Raw genomic sequence first — 20,567 nt, 5'->3', positions numbered from 1 at the left:
TTAACATGTGCCACTTTTATCCTCTTATGCCGATGAAAGATGTTCATAAAAAAACTTGAAATGTTATTCAGGTAGATGTTAAATGTGGGATGTTCCACTATGCGTGTCCTTCTTTGATGCAAGTGGAAATAGATGCCAAAGCATTCATCATGGCATAGCAGCAAGGCATGACAACATATGGGTGTCTCCACCGGCTTTGGCGGCTCACTTATACTTTGGCATTGCAACTTGGCAGTACCTTGGAAGTCTTAGTGAAAAGGAGCACTGCCAAAACTGTAAACGATGCAACTGAGGAATGCAATGAGAAGTGTCATTCTGTGTAACGACAATGCATTATACATTTTAGGGCCTGCCAAAAGGAGACCAATCTAATACATTTTTTAAACTTATTTGACATTTTATGCACAAACCTTCAATCCCTTTCAAAGTATCCTCCACTTGCTCCAATACACTTGTCTACTGTATTTTCCATTTTTCAAAACATTGTTTACATTCGTCTTTCGGGTGTTTAACAGTGCCCATATTTCTGCTCTCCACATCAATAACATCAGCAAAACACTTCCCTTTCACATCTCTCTTCATTCTACGGGGTGGTTCGAAAAGTTCTCGGAATTTAGATCACTAAAACTTTTTTTTAATTTTTCAATGTAGTCTATTTGTAGATTAATGTACTTTGTCCATGTTGTTTCAGTACCTTGATCCCATCTCGAAAATGAGTTTCCTCCAGGCCTACAAAATAGATGTCAACTCTAGCTATCAATTCTTCGTTTGAAGTGAATCTTTGTCCACCAAGAAAAAATTTCATTTTTGGGAGGAGAGGGAAAAGTGATGGAGCCATATTAGGAGAATAAGGCACGTGTGGCAACAATTCATACCTTAGTTTGTGTAACTCTGCCATGGCGACTGCACGCGTTCTTGATTCAGAGTCAAGAGCCGTGGCACATATCTTACAGGTAATTTTTTCCATTTCTAATTCTTCAGTTCAAATCTGACATAAACTTCAGATGAAATCTGGCAAGCATGAGCAATTTCACGCACTTGCTATCAGTGATCCTCCATTACCATTTTGTGCATTTTTGCAATGATTTCTGGAGTAGTGACACATCTTGGCTGACCACTGCGTGGGTCATCATCTAAGCTCTCCTGACCAAATTTAAATTCATTTGTCCACTTGGCAACAGTTGAATATGAAGGGGCAGAGTCCCCCAGTGTATTCTAGAAATCAGCATGAATGTCCTTTGCTTTCATACTTTTCATTACAAAGTACTTAGTAACTGGTAAAATCTCTATTTTTTCCATCCTTACAAATCACTACGTGGGAACAACAAAAGACCCACGTCACCGCCACAGCTCTCTTCCAAAAGCACTGAGGTGGCACGTGTTTACAGGCAACAGTCCAATTAATATTACATGAACAACTAGCAGTGACCTCTCGTGGTGATTCCAAGAACTTTTCAAACCAACCTTGTACAAAACAAAACAAAAAGTCACAGGGGTTAAGGTTGTATGAGTATTAAGGAGCTGGGGTCACACCATTTTTGGTCAAGAACCGTCATGCAGACAGGGTTCAATCACACAACTGTCACCAATCAGGCCGCTTCTGCGGAATACCGTTGCGCTATTTTTCCGAAAATTTCAATTAGAAAGTTTGGTCAACTATCTGACCCTGCAGAGAAAACTGGATGACTCCTCTCTCACACAGAAAAAACCAACCAGCATTGTTTTAATGTTTGATTTCACTTTATGTGCTTTGTTGGAGTGAGGAACTTTGGCTTGATTGATGCTTTGATTCTGGATCATAAGCATAGCACCCAATTTCTGTCACCTGTAATAATTTTTAAATAGAATGTTTTATCTATTTCTGGACTCTTCTTTCACAGAACAGCATGCTTCCATATGACCTTCTTTTTGCTCAGCAGTCATCAGCTGCGAGACAAATTTGGCAGAAACCCTTTTCATTCCTGTATCTTCTCTCACAATTTGCTGCACTGAACTCCAAGTCACTCAACAGTTCCCCAATGTCCTCAATGGTCCGTCGTCTATCTTTGTTGGTGACTGCATGAATGTTTTCAACACTGTCATGTGTTTGGGGCGTGGAAGAACGATCAGAGTGAGGTTTCTCATCAACTGACATTTCACCATTTGTGACATGAGAAAACTACTCAAACACTTTACTTTTCCCACATAGCATCATCCTTGTATGTCGTTTTTAACATTTCAAGAGTTTCTGTTCCACTTTCTCAGAGAAAAATGCAGAATTTCACCACCATACACTGTTCACAAAAATCAGCCATTGCAGAAATGACAATCACACAAAACATTTATCACAACAAACCCTGCTGAAACTAGTTCTGCCCTTCAGTGACAGTACTCTGCTTACTGATTCTAGAATGTTCCCTATGTGTTCCTAGCACCAAAACACGGTACTATAAAAGCCATGTCCAATAAACAATTTGTTCGGTTGCTTTTGGGTACCCCTCGTACATGTTACAATGTATTGTGAGCTACAAGTTATGAGTGATCTACACTCACACTCAATAATGTAAGTAATCATACAGTGGAAACGTTGCTGTTATAATGAAGAAGATTTATCACAAATCTGATTGTCATTTCGGCAGTGTAAATAGACCAGAGCTTGCTTTCAGCACCCGCCCCAAATGCAAAACGAGAAGTCACATGGAACAGTTTAGAAGCACTGCGTAGCATATCCACTTAAGCAATTTAAGTCAAAAACGGAGACTGGAAAATTATTTGAAAGGTAAAGTTGGTACACAAATGCAGTCAAGTGACAGATCATACATGGAGTAACCCACATTCACTAACATACCCAATAAAATTCCATTCTGGGGCATTAGTACAGAAGAAGAATTAGTTCTGTGAACAGGAGGCTGTACATTCAATCCAATATGCATAATGTATTATGTAAATTTTGTTTTATTACTGACGTGGCAGTAAATCAAATTCTTCACTTGGAATGATGTGTTACAACTTGACATGATAAATTACACATATGATGGAGATCCCCTCCCATGAACCATGGACCTTGCCGCTGGTGGGGAGGCTTGCATGCCTCAGCGATACAGATAGCCGTACCGTAGGTACAACCACAACGGAGGGGTATCTGTTGAGAGGCCAGACAAATGTGTGGTTCCTGAAGAGGGGCAGCAGCCTTTTCAGTAGTTGCAAGGGCAACAGTCTGGATGATTGACTGATCTGGCCTTGTAACAATAACCAAAACGGCCTTGCTGTGCTGGTACTGTGAACGGCTGAAAGCAAGGGGAAACTACGGCCGTAATTTTTCCCGAGGGCATGCAGCTTTACTGTATGATTAAATGATGATGGCGTCCTCTTGGGTAAAATATTCCGGGGGTAAAACAGTCCCCCATTCGGATCTCTGGGCGGGGACTACTCAAGAGGATGTCGTTATCAGGAGAAAGAAAACTAGCGCTCTACAGATCGGACCGTGGAATGTCAGATCCCTTAATTGGGCAGGTAGGTTAGAAAATTTAAAAAGGGAAATGGATAGGTTGAAGTTAGATATAGTGGGAATTAGTGAAGTTCGGTGGCAGGAGGAACAAGACTTCTTGTCAGGTGACTACAGGGTTATAAACACAAAGTCAAATAGGGGTAATGCAGGAGTTGGCTTAATAATTAATAGGAAAATAGGAACGCGGGTAAGCTACTACAAACAGCATAGTGAACGCATTATTGTGGCCAAGATAGATACGAAGCCCACACCTACTACAGTAGTACAAGTTTATATGCCAACTAGCTCTGCAGATGACGAAGAAATTGAAGACATGTATGATGAAATAAAATAAATTATTCAGATAGTGAAGGGAGACGAAAATTTAATAGTCATGGGTCACTGGAATTCGAGTGTAGGAAAAGGGAGAGAAGGAAACGTAGTAGGTGAATATGGATTGGGGCTAAGAAATGAAAGAGGAAGCCGCCTGGTAGAATTTTGCGCAGAGCACAACTTAATCATAGCTAACACTTGGTTTAAGAATCATGATAGAAGGTTGTATACATGGAAGAACCCTGGAGATACTAAAAGGTATCAGATAGAGTATATAATGGTAAGACAGAGATTTAAGAACCAGGTTTTAAATTGTAAGACATTTCCAGGGGCAGATGTGGACTCTGACCACAATCTACTGGTTATGACCTGTAGATTAAAACTGAAGAAACTGCAAAAAGGTGGGAATTTAAGGAGATGGGACCTGGATAAACTAAAAGAACCAGAGGTTGTACAGAGTTTCAGGGAGAGCATAAGGGAACAATTGACAGGAATGGGGGAAAGAAATACAGTAGAAGAAGAATGGGTAGCTTTGAGGGATGAAGTAGTGAAGGCAACAGAGGATCAAGTAGGTAAAAAGACGAGGGCTAGTAGAAATCCCTGGGTAACAGAAGAAATATTTAATTTAATTGATGAAAGGAGAAAATATAAAAATGCAGTAAATGAAGCAGGCAAAAAGGAATACAAACATCTCAAAAATGAGATCGACAGGAAGTGCAAAATGGTTAAGCAGGGATGGCTACAGGACAAATGTAAGGATGTAGAGGCTTATCTCACTAGGGGTAAGATAGATACTGCCTACAGGAAAATTAAAGAGACCTTTGGATATAAGAGAACCACTTGTATGAACATCAAAAGCTCAGACGGAAACCCAGATCTAAGCAAAGAAGGGAAAGCAGAAAGGTGGAAGGAGTATATAGAGGGTCTATACAAGGGCGATGTACTTGAGGACAATATTATGGAAATGGTAGAGGATGTAGATGAAGATGAAATGGGAGATACGATACTGCGTGAAGAGTTTGACAGAGCACTGAAAGACCTGAGTCGAAACAAGGCCCCCGGAGTAGACTACATTCCATTGGAACTACTGACAGCCTTGGGAGAGCCAGTCCTGACAAAACTCTACCATCTGGTGAGCAAGATGTACGAGACAGACGAAATACCCTCAGACTTCAAGAAGAATATAATAATTCCAATCCCAAAGAAAGCAGGTGTTGACAGATGTGAGAATTACTGAACAATCAGTTTAATAAGCCACAGCTGCAAAATACTAACACGAATTCTTTACAGACGAATGGAAAAACTAGTAGAAGCCGACCTCGGGGAAGATCAGTTTGGATTCCGTAGAAATACTGGAACACTTGAGGCAATACTTACCTTACGAATTATCTTAGAAGGAAGATTAAGGAAAGACAAACCTACATTTCTAGCATTTGTAGACTTAGAGAAAGCTTTTGGCAATGTTGACCGGAATACTCTCTTTCAAATTCTAAAGGTGGCAGGGGTAAAATACAGGGAGCGAAAGGCTATTTACAATTTGTACAGAAACCAGACGGCAGTTATAAGAGTCGAGGGACATGAAAGGGAAGCAGTGGTTGGGAAGGGAGTGAGACAGGGTTGTAGCCTCTCCCCGATGTTATTCAATCTGTATATTGGGCAAGCAGTAAAGGAAACAAAAGAAAAATTCGGAGTAGGTATTAAAATCCATGGAGAAGAAATAAAAACTTTGAGGTCCGCCGATGACATTGTAATTCTGTCAGAGACAGCAAAGGACTTGGAAGAGCAGTTGAATGGAATGGATGGTGTCTTGAAGGGAGGATATGAGATGAACATCAACAAAAGCAAAACGAAGATAATGGAATGTAGTCGAATTAAGTCGGGTGATGCTGAGGGTATTAGATTAGGAAATGAGACACTTAAAGCAGTAAAGGAGTTTTGCTATTTGGGGAGCAAAATAACTGATGATGGTCGAAGTAGAGAGGATATAAAATGTAGGATGGCAATGGCAAGGAAAGCGTTTCTGAAGAAGAGAAATTTGTTAACATCGAGTATAGATTTAAGTGTCAGGAAGTCATTTCTGAAAGTATTTGTATGGAGTGTAGCCATGTATGGAAGTGAAACATGGACGGTAAATAGTTTGGACAAGAAGAGAATAGAAGCTTTCGAAATGTGGTGCTACAGAAGAATGTTGAAGATTAGGTGGGTAGATCACATAACTAATGAGGAGGTACTGAATAGGATCTACATCTACATCTACATTGATACTCCGCAAGCCACCCAACGGTGTGTGGCGGAGGGCACTTTACGTGCCACTGTCATTACCTCCCTTTCCTGTTCCAGTCGCGTATGGTTCGCGGGAAGAACGACTGTCTGAAAGCCTCCGTGCGCGCTCTAATCTCTCTAATTTTACATTCGTGATCTCCTCGGGAAGTATAAGTAGGGGGAAGCAATATATTCGATACCTCATCCAGAAACGCACCCTCTCGAAACCTGGCGAGCAAGCTACACCGCGATGCAGAGCGCCTCTCTTGCAGAGTCTGCCACTTGAGTTTATTAAACATCTCCGTAACGCTATCACGGTTACCAAATAACCCAGTGACGAAACGCGCCGCTCTTCTTTGGATCTTCTCTATCTCCTCCGTCAACCCGACCTGGTACGGATCCCACACTGATGAGCAATACTCAAGTATAGGTCGAACGAGTGTTTTGTAAGCCACCTCCTTTGTTGATGGACTACATTTTCTAAGCACTCTCCCAATGAATCTCAACCTGGTACCCGCCTTACCAACAATTAGTTTTATATGATCATTCCACTTCAAATCGTTCCGTACGCATACTCCCAGATATTTTACAGAAGTAACTGCTACCAGTGTTTGTTCCGCTATCATATAATCATACAATAAAGGATCCTTCTTTCTATGTATTCGCAATACATTACATTTGTCTATGTTAAGGGTCAGTTGCCACTCCCTGCACCAAGTGCCTATCCGCTGCAGATCTTCCTGTATTTCGCTACAATTTTCTAATGCAGCAACTTCTCTGTATACTACAGCATCATCCGCGAAAAGCCGCATGGAACTTCCGACACTATCTACTAAGTCATTTATATATATTGTGAAAAGCAATGGTCCCATAACACTCCCCTGTGGCACGCCAGAGGTTACTTTAACGTCTGTAGACGTCTCTCCATTGATAACAACATGCTGTGTTCTGTTTGCTAAAAACTCTTCAATCCAGCCACACAGCTGGTCTGATATTCCGTAGGCTCTTACTTTGTTTATCAGGCGACAGTGCGGAACTGTATCGAACGCCTTCCGGAAGTCAAGAAAAATAGCATCTACCTGGGAGCCTGTATCTAATATTTTCTGGGTCTCATGAACAAATAAGGCGAGTTGGGTCTCACACGATCGCTGTTTCCGGAATCCATGTTGATTCCTACATAGTAGATTCTGGGTTTCCAGAAATGACATGATACGCGAGCAAAAAACATGTTCTAAAATTCTACAACAGATCGACGTAAGAGATATAGGTCTATAGTTTTGCGCATCTGCTCGACGACCCTTCTTGAAGACTGGGACTATCTGTGCTTTTTTCCAATCATTTGGAACCCTCCGTTCCTCTAGAGACTTGCGGTACACGGCTGTTAGAAGGGGGGCAAGTTCTTTCGCGTACTCTGTGTAGAATCGAATTGGTATCCCGTCAGGTCCAGTGGACTTTCCTCTATTGAGTGATTCCAGTTGCTTCTCTATTCCTTGGACACTTATTTCGATGTCAGCCATTTTTTCGTTTGTGCGAGGATTTAGAGAAGGAACTGCAGTGCGGTCTTCCTCTGTGAAACAGCTTTGGAAAAAGGTGTTTAGTATTTCAGCTTTACGCGTGTCATCCTCTGTTTCAATGCCATCATCATCCCGTAGTGTCTGGATATGCTGTTTCGAGCCACTTACTGATTTAACGTAAGACCAGAACTTCCTAGGATTTTCTGTCAAGTCGGTACATAGAATTTTACTTTCGAATTCAATGAACGCTTCACGCATAGCCCTCTTTACGCTAACTTTGACATCGTTTAGCTTCTGCTTGTCTGAGAGGTTTTGGCTGCGTTTAAACTTGGAGTGGAGCTCTCTTTGCTTTCGTAGTAGTTTCCTAACATTGTTGTTGTACCACGGTGGGTTTTTCCCGTCCCTCACAGTTTTACTCGGCACGTACCTGTCTAAAACGCATTTTACGATTGCCTTGAACTTTTTCCATAAACACTCAACATTGTCAGTGTCGGAACAGAAATTTTCGTTTTGATCTGTTTCGAGCACCTGCAGATGGGTGCACCCTGTACCCTTCATGGCATCCGGAAGGACCCTTTCCACATCTGGAATGACTCCCCCCGGTATGCACACGGAGTGCACATTGGTTTTCTTCCCCTCTCTTGCTGCCATTTCCCTAAGGGGCCCCATTACGCGCCTGACGTTGGAGCTCCCAACTACCAGTAAGCCCACCCTCTGCGACTGCCCGGATCTTGCAGACTGAGGGGCAACCTCTGGAACAGGACAAGCAGCCATGTCAGGCCGAAGATCAGTATCAGCCTGAGACAGAGCCTGAAACCGGTTCGTCAGACAAACTGGAGAGGCTTTCCGTTCAGCCCTCCGGAATTGGGGAGAAGAGGAGTTTGTGGCACAACTTGACCAGAAGAAGGGATCGGTTGGTAGGACATGTCCTGAGGCATCAAGGGATCACCAATTTAGTATTGGATGGCAGCGTGGAGGGTAAAAATCGTAGAGGGAGACCAAGAGATGAATACACTAAGCAGATTCAGAAGGATGTAGGTTGCAGTAGGTACTGGGAGATGAAGAAGCTTGCACAGGATAGAGTAGCATGGAGAGCTGCATCAAACCAGTCTCAGGACTGAAGACCACAACAACAACAACAACAACAACAACAACAACATGATGGAGATGTATTGAGGGGTATTTGCACAAGGTATGTTGCATATATTTCAACAGCTTTGCTCCAGTGGTGACACCAGTTGCAATCACATTAGCAAAGTGAAGGACTGTCAGACTTGGCTAGCACTTGAATTGGTGACTGTATGTGCCTGCCAAGTGCTGTGGGGTGCACATTTACACATCTGATGATGGCAACATAAATTTGCTGAAACAAGTCATCAAAAATAAAATTGTTGTTAGTCATCTTGGGTGTCAAAGATTTTATTTCTGTATTTCATTTTGGTACAGATTGCCCCCATACTCGAGTGATGTCAAGTATACACAAAAGTAGTTCTCCTATTTTCATAATACACATAGCTGCTGCCAAAGTTTCAAATTGTTGACAAATATAATCATAACAATCACTTGTTTTGAGAATAGTGTGCCAAAACATGTCTGATTATGCTGTACTGCAAGAAAGCACCACAAAACACTGGAATAATTACACAGGTTTGGACAGACAGCGAAGTGCCAAAGAGGCCAGTAATACCAAGACAATGGCTGTTACTTGGCTCAAGATACAACCTGGTCAGAAGGTTGAGGTACCTCAGATTTGTGTACAAGATATAATGAATATGCTTAGTATTATATCATTACTTTTTTGCTGTTCATCTATCACGGTAATAGCCTCCAGTTCATACACAACAGTTTCTACAAATGAATAATACTAACAGATAAAAGGTAACACAAAAGGAGAGAGAGTCAATGTTAAATTGTGCTCTGTAAGTGGCTTTTTGTTTGTTTTAGTGAGTACGTATCATCCATGGTGTTATACTTATACATCCACTTGAAACTATTTAACCTATACATCTGGTTAAATATATTTTCTATTGATTAATCAACCTGTTTACAATTAGTCATCAAAATGGTTAATAATATTAATTGCTTGGAATAGATTTACATTGTGTTGTGGATGCCACATACAACAAATCATTCTTTAACAAGAAATCACAATAAAATGGACTCCTATCTGAAATCACCAGTCACCATGTTAATGGAAAATATTGTATCGCACACATTTTCGTACTGTGTGTTTAAAAAATACACCTATCTATGGCCTACATGTGAAATTTCTTATGCGCCACCTTCCAGATAGGCCATGTTATACAGTGTAGGTGCATACTGAACCCATGTTAGAGGTGGCTAAAAAACCTCATGCTTTCATAATTACTTTTCACTGAGAGAAACACAATCACAATTACATATACAACACTACAAGGTATTACCAGCACAGAGGAAGTTAGTGTGTTCCAGGTGTTACATTGTTCAGGCTGGAGTGAAACATTTTGAATCCAGGCAGGAAGTTGGTGAACAATTTCCTGGGTTCTACAGCACAGGTGAGGCACAAGATGACCCGACTTTTCGTGTTATTTTGCTATCACCTGTGGAATATTCAATCCTTCCTCACATAAGGGGAAACAAGAGTGTATTAATGCATGAAGCACCTAGGTTTCTAGTCAGTTTTTATTTCAAGAGCCAGGAAGATTTATTTGGCATCTTCAAGTTCCTTCAACATCACTGCTACTCATGGTCATTTCCAGAATGATGGGGTGTATTTGACTTATGAGAGTGTATAATCCAAATCTCATAGGAAGGAAGTGCAATTCTTTATGTAACACATTTGTGATTGATGTTCCTGAGAAATTGATATCTAGGTTTAATGTAGCACTGTCTCTACCATCTCTGATCTATGCCCACAGTGTTTAGTATTACCCCTGCCTAATACAGCACCTTTGGTGCTCTATCACAACAACAATTAATTCTTCATTGCTTCTCAGGCATTTGATGAGCTAGCTGAACAACAAATAAAAGGTTGTAGAATGTTGTTGTGGCTGAAAGATCAATGCATAAATGCTCCATTGACTCAAAATAAGTCTGTTTTCCATAGATGACCAACATCAGAAGTGTTGTGAAGCTGAACACAGGGTGCCTACTGTGGACTGAAACATTTAATTCTACAGTAGGATAACTGCTCCTGCAGTTTGGGGAGTGTAACTCACAACATTCATAGTCCAGAGTGCTGTAAGTAAATTCTAAAATCTTCATATAGTAAAATATTGTCCAGTTTGCTGTGTGTGCTATTCACATCAGTGACTTTCTTTTGCATTGAAGTTGTGAAAAAGTCCCCAACAGAAGCCTACAAGTGTAAGTAACCATGATAAGCTTTTAGTTGGATTAAATGAAGATATCAAGCTACAACAGACGCTACTTACATGGTTCTACTCACTACCTAAAGCATTCAGCAGCCTGACTTCTTGAGATGCTGGAATGCCAATACATATTACTGATGTTGATACCTCTTGCAAAGATCATTTTGGCATGGTAATCAAAACAGTTTACCATTTTTGTTATTCTTATTTTTTCTCAATTATATGCCAACTCCTTTCTACCAGCCATCACCCAATTCTTGTTGCAAGTTTCCAGAACTGACAAGAAACCATACATTTATTTAGTTTATTATGTAGTGACACACTATGTTAAGTGTACAGTTACTGAGGTCCAGACTGGTGTGATATTAAGTGCATAATTAAAAAAGCAACCACAATCTCCACAACAATATTTCATTTTCCTCCAAATTCTTTGACTACTTCATGCCCCTCTTTCCACATGAACTACTGACCTTGTCAAAGAGAGTGGCTTGCATGCCTCAATGAAACACACAGCCACAATGTATGTCCAGCTGCAATGGAAGAATATCAGGGGACAGCACAAGCAACCTTTCCAGTAGTTGGAGGAACTGTAGTTTGGGTGATTGAATAATATGGCCTTGTACTATTAGCTTACATGACCTTGCTATGTTGTTACTATGAATGGCTATAAGCAAGGGGGAAACTACAGTCATTACCTGAGGATATGCACCTCTGCTGTATGGTTTTAGTGACGATGACAACCTGTCAGGTGAAATATTTCTGAAGAGTAAAAAAGTGTCCCACTCAAGTCTTTGGGCAGGAACCAATCTGTAGGTTACAGTCAACAGGAAGGAAGGAGGGAGGGGGGGGGGGGGGGGGGGAAGGGAAAGAAAACAAATAAGGCAACAGTTCAGTGTGTGCAATGACAAATACCTTAACCGAGCATATAGGTTTGTCATCAATACAGAAATGGATGGTTTGAAGTTAGATATGATGGGAATTAGTGAAGTGCAGTGGGAGAAAGCACAGAATGTCTGGTCACATGAGCACAGGGTTATCAACACAAACTGAAATAGGGGTGACCACTACTAAATAGGAATATAGGAATGTGAAACTCTTCTGAACAGTGTAGTGAATGCAGTATCAATGCCAAGATATACACAAAGCCAAAATCATCCCAAACAGTACAAGTATGTATACCTACCAGCTCTGCACATGGAGAGATTGGAAGGATGTATCAAATTCCAACTTGATAAAATTTTGAAGTAGTATAAAGAACGGCACCTTGCTTTAAATATTCTGATGTAAGGTAGTGCAGTTCATGAAAAGAAAAAGCTTAGTATCCTATGACTACAACAAAGAGCCAACTGATATAAATAACTTCAATACAAAATACATTGGCTCAGTCATAGGTAAAACAGATGGCAGACTAGTTCATTACTAAGATACTGGGGAGCCAGATGATCATTACAAAATGCTTGTGTGCCCCATCGTATAATACTGCTCAGGTGTGTTGGACACGTATTAAGTTAAGTCTAATAGAGGATACTGAATTTGCACTTCATGGTAATTTGCAGAGAATGGACATGGACTTAGACGTAGCAGTTACACTGGCGTGCAAGAATTTACTAGTTGAACAATCGGTTAATATGCACCAAAATGCACACTAAATGAAAAAAATTATTTCCTATAAATGTTTCTGAAAAATTATAAATTCAGTCTTCCTTCATAACTGGTCAGGGGAAATTACAATTCACACCATGTGAAGGAGCAGCTGACATCTGGGATTAAAATATCTTGTGCTATAAAGATACATCTTTAGCCAATACAGAGAATAAGCACTAGTAAAGATTTAATGGGGCACTAGAATCAGTGTAGCAAACTACTACTTTGTGTATGCACAAAAACTTGTCTTCTGAATTAGGTGAATCCCCCTCACACAAGGTTCTTGAATACCAGGATTTATTTACCCCTTGTCCTTGCTTTGTTCAGTTTTATGTTTTTTATGGGAAGAGAAGACTAGAAATGTAGTTTCACAAAAGTTTCATTTTCCATCCGCATCATCTGCCTCACAACTCTCATCCTGTAATTTCTCTCTAGTTATGGCAAAAGAATTGTTGCTTACAATTCTGTAATAAAAATATATTTCTCCAATGATCTTAGCATAACTAGTCTGTAGAAACTAGAGTTTCATGGTCACATAAAACACAGGGCATTGTTTTCCTACTGAATTAGTGAAGGATGCTGCATCTCAAATAATTCTTTGGCAGGTTTTTCAGGGAGTTCAGGTTTCCGTTGTTAGTCCTAACCTAAAAAAAAAAATAACATTACAGTTCCTAAACACTATCAATTACCATTTAAGTCTTTATGATCTTGCAGAATGTGTCTCCAACTGCTTTACAAAAAGTAAGATATTTCTTGTTGGTGTCCTGTACACTGGCAGTACTATAAGCTCGTGTGTTTCCTGCTCCACCTTTGTGGCACAGTATTCAATGAGCTATTCAATGGTAGATTCATCAAACTGTGGGAGCTGGGACTTCGCTCCCATTTTTTCATCCATCATCACTCACCCTCTTGTTTTACTGGTTGTACAGTAGGATGACATAGGCTTGTAACCCTCAAGCTCAAACTGTTGAATATCAGGGATTTTCATGTGAAGTTCTAGTAAACACAACTGTTGTCGTTCCATCTGCACATTTATTTTCCTCTGCTGATATTAGAAGTTCACTCTTTTTATTAAGGAACACTACCACATAATAGCCGTTCTACGGAATGTATTATCGACAATAATGCCCTGCAATATTGTTGCTTATTAAGAACACACATGAACCTCACTTATCCATCCCTAATTAATCTGGATTTCTGGGTAAACAGATTCATTTTTGTTCCCTCTTCCTTTTTTAATTCGAGAAATCACTAGTCCCTCGCTTCCAGCTCCTGTTAGTACAGCCCGTGTGGATCTGTTCCCTACAGTGGTAAAAAGCTGTACCAGTATTGTTCTTTTCTTTCCATACTTTGAGTGTGTGCAAGTGAAATGGCTTCAAAGCAAAGGAAAGGAAAGTGATCTCTCTGATGAACAAAAAGTTGGCAGAACCAAACAAAACACACTCCTGGAAATTGAAATAAGAACACCGTGAATTCATTGTCCCAGGAAGGGGAAACTTTATTGACACATTCCTGGGGTCAGATGCATCACATGATCACACTGACAGAACCACAGGCACATAGACACAGGCAACAGAGCATGCACAATGTCGGCACTAGTACAGTGTATATCCACCTTTCGCAGCAATGCAGGCTGCTATTCTCCCATGGAGACGATCGTAGAGATGCTGGATGTAGTCCTGTGGAACGGCTTGCCATGCCATTTCCACCTGGCGCCTCAGTTGGACCAGCGTTCGTGCTGGACGTGCAGACCGCGTGAGACGACGCTTCATCCAGTCCCAAACATGCCCAATGGGGGACAGATCCGGAGATCTTGCTGGCCAGGGTAGTTGCCTTACACCTTCTAGAGCACGTTGGGTGGCACGGGATACATGCGGACGTGCATTGTCCTGTTGGAACAGCAAGTTCCCTTGCCGGTCTAGGAATGGTAGAACGATGGGTTCGATGACGGTTTGGATGTACCGTGCACTATTCAGTGTCCCCTCGACGATCACCAGTGGTGTACGGCCAGTGTAGGAGATCGCTCCCCACACTATGATGCCGGGTGTTGGCCCTGTGTGCCTCGGTCGTATGCAGTCCTGATTGTGGCGCTCACCTGCACAGCGCCAAACACGCATACGACCATCATTGGCACCAAGGCAGAAGCGACTCTCATCGCTGAGGACGACATGTCTCCATTCGTCCCTCCATTCACGCCTGTCGCAACACCACTGGAGGCGGGCTGCACGATGTTGGGGCGTGAGTGGAAGACGGCCTAACGGTGTGCGGGACCGTAGCCCAGCTTCATGGAGACGGTTGCGAACGGTCCTCGCCGATACCCCAGGAGCAACAGTGTCCCTAATTTGCTGGGAAGTGGCGGTGCGGTCCCCTACGGCACTGCGTAGGATCCTATGGTCTTGGCGTGCATCCGTGCGTCGCTGCGGTCCGGTCCCAGGTCTGCAACAAAATGTCACCTTGTCTTCAAAATGTAGTATCACCTTTGTTTAGAGATCTGGCTTCTGTTTGTAAACACTGAGAGAGAGAGCTCTATTGATTTGTATTGTAACACAAACACTTTTTACTTCCTAGAAGTGTTTTGGCTATAGCTGTACTGTTGTTATAATTGTCTTCATAAATGTGATGCCACATGCCAAGGTGAGGAGAAAGTACAGAGACACTAGTGTATTTAAGCTTTTTTTTTTCTTTCTCCAGTGTATATTTCTAGATTGGAAATATAACCATTTACACTTTCGCAAATCATACAAACAAACAAACCTTGTAAGTTTTCCAGGATTTTATGTCTGTAAATGAAGCCACCCTCTCCATGGTAACTTTGCTTCATCAAGAGAAAGCTCCTGTTCAGATTTGTATATTGTCTGAAATTTATCTAGGAGGTGCTTTAGCACAGGTTCAATTTTGTGGAGTCCTGTTTTCCTGAACACTCTGTAACGTATTGTCACTAAAATGCCACGATTTCCACACCTGCTCAAATCCATTTCAGCTCATTAGCATGCCAAAAATCGGTCTCTCTATTAGAGGATCTGTTGACCAACAGTCCATCAAATATTTTATTTTATTTGTCCCATCAAGACAATCATTCACATATTTTTTCCATTCAACAGCAATGATATTCATAGATCTGGGAGATTCTTTATAATGGTTTTTGTTTTGTGTCATTATGTCGACAACTGATCGAACAATTAATCCCCTAGAAATAATTATGCTCTCTTTATGGTCCTATTGATATCAGTGGGATGGGTTTTTACACCTAGATTTCCTCCAAATGCTTGTAAAATAATGATATTGTCCTCCTTCAACCAACTTTCACTGTCAGAAGCTTCATCATCTAAGTCGTTCACAATTATCTCACTTTGGTTCATTATAGCCATGTTTAATTCTTCACTTCCACTTCCACTATGAGTACCAGCACCATCATCTGAATCACTTGGAACATCACAACAGTTGTCCACAAACAGTTCAGTAAGAATCTCGCTTCCTGTCCAGCTGTTTTCGCAGCACACCGCAGAAGGCAACAAGTACAATACTATTCCACGGTAGTGATTTTTGGCTGTGAAATAAAAGTTAATAGTAAGTTCATACTGTTGTTAACTGCACTGAACCCTCCAGTGCATCTATAGCCTTTTGTTAAATTAAAATAGTTACTGGCATGAGCAACAGATCTCAAAATACAAGCACAGCCCAAAAAATATAAATGCAAGTGATTTGTCCGCAACACTTGGATGTGGAAACACACAAATTTATGTGAACCATATAAAATTTTCTTAGCAGTAAGCTACCAATGGTGATCCTAACTTTACAGTTGTCCAAGGCTGGTTGGAAAAATGGAGAGCTCATCATGGGATACCACACCCTTCAGTGACTGGTGAAAGTCTTCTGGGTTATATAGCAACCCTAGAAAACTTTTTTAAAAAATTCTTTGAAGAAGTTATTTCCTCCAAAAACACAACATCTGACCAAATTCATATTGCACGAGAATCTGGGCTTTTTTTAATTGAATGCTACCTAGTAAGACATGATTTACATAAAATGTCAGCTGGAAACCGCTACTACATTATGCTGCTCTCAATTAAGTTTGAAACAAAAAAACTGACACACTATTTCACTAAATAAACTTAAGTAGACTACAGTAACTATAGAGCCTCTTGTTAGTGCCCAAATACAAGGGTGGTGTTGTTTATATTAAGAGTTTTTGCATTTAACAGGACATTTCCAGATTATACAGATTTTCAGTGGGACCAGATGTAATCCAGATTAATTTCTTGTGTGATGACCAATTTTGCATGTTCATTTCAAATTTCAAGCACTTTCACATGGAGTACATGAAAATTTACACTGCTCACAAAATTCTGAAGTTAATTATAAAAACTTACCTTCTACTATTGGATTCATATCTTGTTGAGGTTGCCACCTGAAATAAGTCGCAAAATTACTAGTAATCAAAAAGTAATGTAACAGTAAGTAAATAACATTCTATAAACAACCACTAACATCTGATTGTTCCAAACGGTGCTGTTTGTAATGCTTGCAAATAGCATTACACAAGGTATGCAACAGAAATGGAGCAAGTTGTTGAAACCAATAATGTAAGTAAGAATTAACACTTCATTTCAACCCTCATTTTAATGCTGTGTTCAGCTGTAAAAGCCAGTGGTTGTGTTGTAGCCACATTTCCTACTTGATACTTCTAAAAGAAAAGTGACCAAAAGAATATATCATCTATCACACATGCATGCCTCACATGAAAGTTTTATTTTTTTTTTCCTCAATTATAAAACTGTATTTCACTCCAAGGCGAATACAGCATCCCAGCTGATGGATTGGGGTTTGGTAAACAGGAGAGTTGGTGTTTCTTCTAAACGCAACAAAAAAAATTCAAACACAAAATAAAGTACAGACTTGGAATGATTAACACACAAGCATTAAAAAATGTTGATAACTGAAGCTACTAGGGGGCAGTTTATTACAAACTGAAATGTTTGCGTGACAAAATATCAGATTTTCAGATAAGGAAATACCACATTCAGATAGTTGTAGACTGTTCAATGGGAAAACAGGAAAGAAAATCATGAAATCTATGCCACACCCAGGCACTGCATTTAGAAACGCTCACTCTTCACAAATCAATGTGTAAATGGGAGGCACACAAACTTTAATGTACATACACCTACAAATAACATGAACAATTCTAACAAAGTAAAACCACACACACACACACACACACACACACACACACACACACACACACACACACACACAGAGAGAGAGAGAGAGAGAGAGAGAGAGAGAGAGAGAGGTGCACCATCACATGAATTTTATAGAAACTGTTAATTTTATAGCCATATAGATGAGGACTCCTATACTATTACACATACTCAACATGCGAACATCAAGATATTTTCAGATAGATTACATGGTAGTAACAGAAAAATTCCAAAACATTTCAGAGTATAAGAGTCAGAAATGGACCAATGTAGAAACTAGCACTACCCCAATACTAAAATTACAATTTCTGGCCAGAACATGTGAAAACATAATTCGAAAAGATTTGAATATTTGGCCCATTAAATTTTAAAAGATAAAATACTGTATTAATGTGGAGCCTGAAAATAATAATTCACGAAATTGGGAAGAAGTAAGAGGAGCTGAAATGATTCCAGTGATAATAATAATAATAATAATAATAATAATAATAGTAGTAGTAATAAACCCCGTGGAGGCCCGGGAAAAGAATAGGCCTCCGGTATGTTCTGCCAGTCGTAAAAGGCGACGAAAAGAACAAACCACTAATAGGGCTAACCCCCCTTTTAGTGTGATTACTTGGTTCAGGACAGAACTAAAGAAGCCTCGGACAAGCGCCGTCATGGTCGGGGACGACGCTTGAACCCTATGCCCGCCCACAATGGTAACAACACTGCTAGCCAACTGGAAAATGATTTAAATCCAAATAGAGGTGTTTTGCAGGATATGCTTCCTGCAACCACCCTAGAAGGAAAACAAAGACAGAGGATGAGATGGTCAGATGAAGTTAATCGACACCTCATGTTCTGTTATTACCAAGCAACAAACCTAGGAACCAACACAACTGGATACAGATCACAAGTATACACAACATTTATTACCAGATACCCGGAATTAAAATTTTTAACAGAACAACGACTAGCTGATCAGATCCGTGTAATAATAAAAAATAACAGGATACCCCAGTCAGAATTAGAAAACATCAAACAACAAGTACAACAAATACTGGAACAAAATAATGTGCAATCAGAAGAAGAAGAAGAAAATACAGTAATGGACTCAAACATCCCAGAGCAAACAAACAAAGACCAACACGCATCAATTAAACAATCAGAGGAAAACGAAATCTTAAGACAGCCACCAGAACAAGCACAAATAGAACACGAAGAGACACACGTGTTAGATATAGAAGAGAAATTTCAGCTGACATATATAGAATACAAAGACACAAATACAGACATCAGACCATTCTTGCATAGACCGCCAAATAACCCACAAGTCGAAACAACAATAAAAACTATCAACACAATCATACACAACAAAATAAATGAAAATACAACTATGGAAGAGTTACAACTACTAGTTTATATAGGAGCACTCACTACACTAAATATACACACTAGGCAGAGATCAGAACAAACCAACACACAGAAGAAACCCACAAAACCAGCATGGCAACACAGGCTACAGATCAGAATAGAAAAACTGAGAAAAGACATCGGACAGCTAACACAATTTATAAGAAATGAAATATCAGACAAAAAACGAAAAAGGTTAGGTAAAATCTCACAACAAGAAGCAATAGAGCAATTAGATGAAAAGAAGCAGAAATTACAAGCATTGGCCAAACGACTTAGAAGATACAAAAAAAGTGAAAATAGAAGGAAACAAAACCAAACATTCAACACAAACCAAAAGAGATTTTACCAAACAATAGATAACACACACATTAAAACAGACAATCCACCAAACATAACAGACATGGAACACTTCTGGAGCAACATATGGTCAAACCCGGTACAACATAACAGGCATGCACGGTGGATACAAGCAGAAACAGACACATACAAGATGATACCACAAATGCCTGAAGTGATAATTTTGCTACATGAAGTCACCCGAGTAATTAATTCTACACACAATTGGAAATCCCCTGGAAATGATAAAATAGCAAATTACTGGCTAAAGAAGTTCACCTCAACACATTCACATCTAACTAAATTATTTAACAGTTACATTGCAGACCCATACACATTCCCTGATACACTTGCACATGGAATAACCTATCTGAAACCTAAAGATCAAGCAGACACAGCAAACCCAGCTAAATATCGCCCCATAACATGCCTACCAACAATCTACAAAATATTAACTTCAGTCATTAAACAGAAATTAATGACACATACAACACAGAACAAAATTATAAATGATGAACAAAAAGGCTGCTGCAAAGGAGCACGAGGATGTAAAGAGCAACTGATAATAGATACAGAGGTGACATATCAAGCTAAAACTAAACAAAGGTCGCTACACGACGCATACATTGATTACCAAAAAGCCTTTGATAGTGTACTCCACTCATGGTTACTACAGATATTGGAAATATACAAAGTAGATCCTAAATTGATACAGTTCCTAAACATAGTAATGAAAAACTGGAAAACCACACTCAATATTCAAACAAATTCAGATAACATCACATCACAGCCAATACAGATTAAGCGTGGAATATACCAAGGAGACTCATTAAGTCCTTTCTGGTTCTCTCTTGCTCTGAACCCACTATCCAACATGCTAAATAATACAAATTATGGATATAATATTACTGGAACATACCCACACAAAATCACACATTTGCTATATATGGATGATCTAAAACTACTGGCAGCAACCAATCAACAACTCAACCAATTACTAAAGATAACAGAAGTATTCAGCAATGATATAAATATGGCTTTTGGAGCAGACAAATGTAAGAAAAAT

General features: G+C 40.0%; 1 protein-coding gene across 1 annotated transcript in view; it reads right to left on the bottom strand.

Annotated features, from left to right (window-relative positions):
- Window positions 1-20,567, bottom strand: part of LOC124553409 — a 177,848-nt gene that overhangs the window by 105,139 nt on the left and 52,142 nt on the right. The window contains exon 4 of the mRNA XM_047127274.1: window positions 16,937-16,974. Coding sequence (XP_046983230.1) covers window positions 16,937-16,974 — 38 coding nt within the window. The remainder of the gene's footprint in view (window positions 1-16,936; window positions 16,975-20,567) is intronic.

This window comes from Schistocerca americana, chromosome 11 (genome assembly GCF_021461395.2).
Source record: "Schistocerca americana isolate TAMUIC-IGC-003095 chromosome 11, iqSchAmer2.1, whole genome shotgun sequence".
Lineage (NCBI taxonomy): Eukaryota > Metazoa > Arthropoda > Insecta > Orthoptera > Acrididae > Schistocerca > Schistocerca americana.
This window is presented reverse-complemented; position numbering and strand designations above follow the sequence as displayed.